Source organism: Echinops telfairi, unplaced genomic scaffold (assembly GCF_000313985.2).
Source record: "Echinops telfairi isolate 266 unplaced genomic scaffold, ASM31398v2 ScPeMD7_655;HRSCAF=1070, whole genome shotgun sequence".
Taxonomy (NCBI): domain Eukaryota; kingdom Metazoa; phylum Chordata; class Mammalia; order Afrosoricida; family Tenrecidae; genus Echinops; species Echinops telfairi.
Genome location: NW_022104553.1, coordinates 24,973,001 through 24,978,889, shown reverse-complemented (window position 1 = coordinate 24,978,889; position 5,889 = coordinate 24,973,001). Strand labels below are relative to the sequence as shown.

Genomic DNA, 5,889 nt, shown 5'->3' with positions numbered 1-5,889 from the left:
ACTGGAGACACAGTGTGGGAATTCCACCCGATCTTGAGGACGATATTCCCACTCAGAGCAGTCAATGCACAGAGAGGACCATATGGTTGGCCCCACTACAAGACAGGACATCCCTCAATGACCCACAGTCCTACGGGAGACAACACTGGAGACACAGTGTGAGAATTGCCCCCGATCTGACCCCACCACATTGAGAAGCAGAGCAAGGAAGTCCTGACGGAATACCCAAAATAGATGTTGGGCCCAGGGCGTGGCACCCCATCAGACTCGACTAGAAAACACTCCTAAAGGTCAACAAACAGACCTTGAACTATGTACAGGCTTTTCTTCTGTCATTTTTTTTTTGTTTTGCTTTGTTCTGTCTTGTTTTTTGTGCATATTATTATCTCTGCAGGCTGGATGAACAATCTGGAGGACAAAACAATGGGACCAACAGTTTCAGGGGGACAATGGGAGAGGGGAAGGTGGGGGAAAGAAAACGGTGTTAACAAACCCAGGGACAAGAGAACAAGTGATCCAAAATTGATGGCAAGGAGGGTGTAGGAGGCCTGGTAGGGCTTGATCAAGGGCAATGTAACCGAGAGGAAACCTGAAACCCAAATGAAGGCTGAGCATGATAGTGGGACAAGAGGAAAGTAAAAGAAAATAGAGGAAAGAACTAGGAGGCAAAGGGCATTTATAGAGATCTAAACATAGGCACATACATATGTAAACATTTATATATGATGATGGGGAAATAGATCTATGTGCATATATTCATAGGTTTAGTATTAAGGTAGCAGATGGACATTGGACCTCCACTCAAGTACTCCCTTAATGCAAGAAGACTGTGTTCTATTAAACTGGCATTCCATGTTGCTCACCTTCCCATCAAAGAACCAAAAATCATATCATTGTGTGCTCACCTCCCTGAGACGATCACTGAAGGCAAAGCGGGTGCATAAGCAAATGTGGTGAAGAAAGCTGATGGTGCCTGGCTATCAAAAGATATAGCGCCTGGAGTCTTAAAGGCTTGAAGGTAAACAAGCGGCCCACATGGAAGAAGCACACCAGCTGTTCTTGTTTCATGACAACAGCCACGCTGGTGCACTGTTAAAAGTCACTAAGTCAGGTGTTCCCAACTCAGGTACTGCCTGCATCTTTCAGTTCCTTGGTCAAGCGTGTATTTTAACCCTATAGGGAACCGTCCAACTGCTTTCTGCAGTGGCTATACCACTGTGCATCCCTGAAGGGGGATATGGGCTCCTGTTGCTCCTTCTCTTCACCAGCACTTAGTATTACTTTTTTCTTTTCTTTAGGTTGTTTGTAAGCTTTCTGATGGCTCTGTTGTGAGTGGAACCTCATGGGGATTTCCTCTTTGTGCGTGCAATTTCTTAAGATTGTTGTAAACATATGGACACTTGCGGATTCCCCATGTTTACCCATAGAATTAATTCATCAGCGACATTCTCGATGGACATCACATGGGACACCCACCCCCATGCTCCCGTTTCCAAATCTCTTCAGCTCATTGTGCTTCTGAATGAATCACTTTATTTTGATAGTCTAAAAAAGTGTCCTTTGGAGTGACAGCAGTATTTGTCCTCAGCCCCCCTCCAGGGTCCTGAGGACAGGGGGGAGGATGTATCAAGGCAACAGACAGTAGGTGGTTGCATGAGCTACAAGTCACACACAGGCACATACACACCATGGTCGTCAACCATCACAAGCAAAGTGGCCATCGTAATGTTGGATTGTCCTTCCCGCAAAAAGAGACAATTTCACATCGGGACCTGTACCCTGAGAACTGGTGGGGCTTGGCTTCTGGAATGGGGCGGTGGGTGTCCCTAGCCTTGCGTGGGGGCCAGGACTGAGGAGTGTAGGGGAACACATTCAGACATATTCCCATACACCCCTGACAGGGCAGCTTCTGAGCTCTGATGTAGGGGTGGAGGCTGGGGCCTCTGTCTTCCTGGAGTGAGTGGGTGGGGGACTTTCAAACCCCATCTTGTCCATTTATCTTTCATCCCACATGATCTCTCATCAGGGCAAGGACAGTGCCCCAACAGCGTTTACATGACAGATTCCTTCTCGAAGGCTCCCGCATCCCCCGCGGGGCCTGGATGGGATTTGAGGAGGGGGTTCCCTTCCTCAGGGGGTGCCTGCAGCTGAGTCAGGGACGTCTCCCTCTTCACATTGATCAGCTCAGGCGCTGAGCTCCCCGACTCTGACCGGTCCACGTAATGTTGGAGAAGCCCTGCCCCCAAGGCGTCACCTTCCACATTGAGGATAGTGCACGATCGGTCCCTGGGGAGAAAGGAGCAAGAGGAAGTGAGAGGGTGGGAAAGACCAGAGAAACCAAGGCCCAGCCTTCTTTTCTCCCTCTGAAGTCAAGTACCCCTCTCGACCTCCTCCCTCAAGGCACTCCATAGCCCACGCCTCTTAGACCCATTCCGAGGCGCTGACCCTCACAGGATCCCCAATGTCCTTTCCTTGTAGAACCTTAACGATCTTTTCTTTAGGAATCCCACGGAGACCCGTCCCTTCCTTCCTTCCCTCCCCCAGAAGTCCAAAGGACCCCACCATAGCTTCAAACCGGTTCGGTCATGACCAAGGAAGCAAAACTTGAAGAGGCCCATGGTTTAAAAATTTGGGGTGATCCGGAGTGTTCACTAGAACCATGTGTAAATTGGTTCAGAAGTCCTAGAAGCGTAGTCTTGAAAGATGAGTAGTGAGCTTTTTCAAGGAGCACGATGTGTGGCAGTGATTATTGCGAGGGCCATGGGGGAGTGACACAGGTGGAACTAGGTGAGGGCAGCCGCCATCTTTGAGCAGGGCAGCTGCCATTTTCGAGCCAGGGACTTACTCCTCTGGGTCAAGAGACTCAGGTACTATGTAACCCGCTCAGCAAGCATGCTGCCCTTATTTTTTCTAAGACGGAGGTGACATTTCTGGCAGGTCTTCAACCCGCTCCGGTTACCAATCTCTGTTCCCCCTCATTTACACAGTGAAACCCATCCGCCTCACTGTCATTTCTTGGGCCAAGTCTGGACTGGACTGAGCAGGATCCAAACTCTGCGTTAGAACCCCAGAAAGCTCCTCTTCCAACACCACCAATGATTTGCTTCTGTTGGAGTCTCAGGAGAGACCCATTTATTCTTCCTCCCCTCCTCGGAAGACTAAACTTTGCCATCAAGCCGTTCTTCATTCTAGAATCCTCGGCCTCTCTTTTATCTCCCCACTTAGTAACTTAAAAAGACAAACAACCCAGAGCGTTCTAAGGCGCTTCCGGGTAGATTGGTAAGACACCGACCTCTCTGGGTGCTTCACTTCTTTGCTCTACCCAGGAACTCCCCTGCAACCCCCCCCCCCTAAAACTCTGCTTTTAACTTTCTATACCCCCGCCCCCACACCAATCATTTCATCAGGAGCCAATCCAGACATCATACCATTCCACAGTATTCCATAGCTCCATCCTATCAAGCAGCGTTGTACAATAGCTACCCCGTTTTTAACTTCTTGAGGAACGGACAGACCGTTTCCCAATCTTTATACTCTTAATAGCCTGGTGCCGGCTCTCGGTTATGCAGCATTTACTATGGTCTGGCCATTGTGTAGGAATCCTGGTGATTCAGTTGTTAGGAGTTAGGCTGTGATCCTCAGGGTGGGCAGTTCACAACCACCAGCAGCTCCGCAGGAGAAAGACGGGACTTTCTACTCCCGTCAACAGTTACAGTCTTAGAAACTCACAGGGTGGTTCTCCCTGGGCCTGTAGGGTCACTATGAGAAAGTACTGACTCAATGGCAGTGAGCTCTGCTGGGCCTTGTTTAAGGGAGCCCCGCCTGGCAGAACTGGTAGGTAATTCTCGGGCGGCTAACCACCAAGCCCACCGTTCAATGGGGAATGATGGGGCTATCTGCTTGGATAAAGAGTGACATCCTTACAAATCCTATATAAATTTACTATGAATTGGAATAAATTCAGTGGTTTTCTTGTTTTTTGGGGGGAGGGGCATATAAGGAGATGTAAGTGGGGGCTTCAAAAGCCGAAGGATTAAACGATAAAGGAATTTCCTCAGGAACTTTTGAAGCCCTCTTGTATTTTGAAGCCATCTAATCCTCATCAGGATCGCCCCACAAAGGAGAAACGACTCTCCCCATTGCAGAGATGGAGACACCGAGGCTCCAGACTTACATACCAGCCGAAAGTCATAGGAAATAGCATGAGGGGGGTGCTGGGATTTGAACACAGGCAGTGTGGCTAATCCGTCTGCTTTTAGCCCCTGGGGAGGTTTCCTTTCTGGGATAGAAACCCAAAGCCTCCATCGTTCCTCTTAGTAAGATATTTAAGGTTTTCCCCTTGCCTCTAGAACTTTGTACCTTCTCCCCCTTGTCCACTGGGAGGCAATGACCTCTTCCTCTGGCTCACCCATTTTCCCAAGAGTACCCGCCTCCTCACCCCCCAGAAGTCCCCAACTCAAACTCACACCAGCCAATCCACAGCCAGAATCAAGGAGAGGTCCTGGGTAGGCAGGCTGATGGCTTCAAGGATGATGGACAGCGTAAGGACCCCACCAGCAGGGATGCCCGCTGCCCCGACGCTGGATGCTGTGGCAGTGACCCTGGGGTGGGGAGGGGTACAGAAAACGGGCGGTCACAGAGGGCCTGGGCCAAGCGGGCCGAGAGGGGGTCGGGTGGGTCAGGGGCCCCTCCCACTCACAGGATGGTGATGACCTGCACCAGGTCCAGGGGGTGCTGGTTGAGCTGGGCAATGAACACGGCCGCCACGCACTGGAAGAGCGCCGCGCCATCCATGTTGACCGTGGCGCCGATGGGCAGGATGAACCGGCTGATGTGCTTGGACACGCCGTTCTTCTCCTCCACGCACTTCATCATCAGCGGCAGGGTGGCCGAGCTGCGGCGGGAGGCGGGCACAGGGACGCGGAGACTCACCTGGTGGCCCCGCCCCCACCAGGTCTCGCCCCTTTACCACTCCCACCAGCCCGCCCTCCTGGGCCAGGGCTTGAGTAAAGTCTGCATGCAGGGGAGGTGGCTCCCTGGGAGGGCAGGGGCGGCTTTCCCTTCCAAACAGACCCCAGAGTTTGCACCCAGATTCTTTTTTTTTTTGCACCCAGATTCTAAAGAGGGTCTAAGGGGGCAGTCCCCCGGGATGAGGAGAGAGGAGGTGAGTCGATAGGACTCTTCTGGGAAGGAAGGTGTTTCTATAGCTTCTTTGAGGAGTGCAATTCAGAGCCTTCTGAAAAACGTAGGAAATGATGTTCTCTGTACGTAAAAACGAGGAGACCCAGCAGCAGAGGGGTTACACGTCGGGCTGCGAATCGCGAGGCCAAGGGTTCGAAAGCACCAGGGACTCTGAGGATGACGAGGCTTTCTACTCCCATCCAGTGCGGCAGTCCCTGTATCCCGCAGGGGCAGTTTGACCCTGCCCTACAGGGTCGTCCTGAGTTAGAATGGACTTCCGGGCAGGTCTGGTTTTTCTCCCTGACATCTCAAACACTGGGGGCCTTCAGACACCTACCCACCCCACCACCCAAGCCCCACCCCTTGGGATTCAACAGCCCAGCCCTGGCCCCGCCCACTCTCGGCCATACCTAGAGGAGGTCCCGAAGGCGGTGGCCAGCGGGGTCACGATGCCCCACAGGAAGCGGTAGGGGTTCTTGCGAGTGAACAGGAAGTAGATGAGAGGCAGCACCAGGAGCCCGTGGATGGCGTGACCCAGCAGGCAGCACATGATGTACTTGCCCAGGCTGGCAAAGAGTATGCCCACATCCTCCATCTCCATGATCTTGCCGGCCACCAGGAACATGATGCCCACGGGGGCGTACCTAATCACCGGGAGACAGAGTGCTGCGTCTCAGCACATGCCCAGCACACACACACACACACACA

The 5,889-nt window shown here is 52.1% G+C and overlaps 1 protein-coding gene across 1 annotated transcript in view; it reads right to left on the bottom strand.

Annotated features, from left to right (window-relative positions):
* Positions 1–1,513: 1,513 nt before the first annotated feature.
* SLC1A5 (solute carrier family 1 member 5) overlaps positions 1,514–5,889 on the bottom strand; it is a 16,346-nt gene continuing 11,970 nt past the window's right edge. The window contains exons 5-8 of the mRNA XM_045293005.1: positions 5,592–5,825; positions 4,700–4,894; positions 4,467–4,601; positions 1,514–2,286 (exon numbers count right to left, since the gene is read on the bottom strand). Of these exons, the coding sequence (XP_045148940.1) occupies positions 2,052–2,286; positions 4,467–4,601; positions 4,700–4,894; positions 5,592–5,825 (799 nt within the window). The 3' untranslated portion in view covers positions 1,514–2,051. The remainder of the gene's footprint in view (positions 2,287–4,466; positions 4,602–4,699; positions 4,895–5,591; positions 5,826–5,889) is intronic.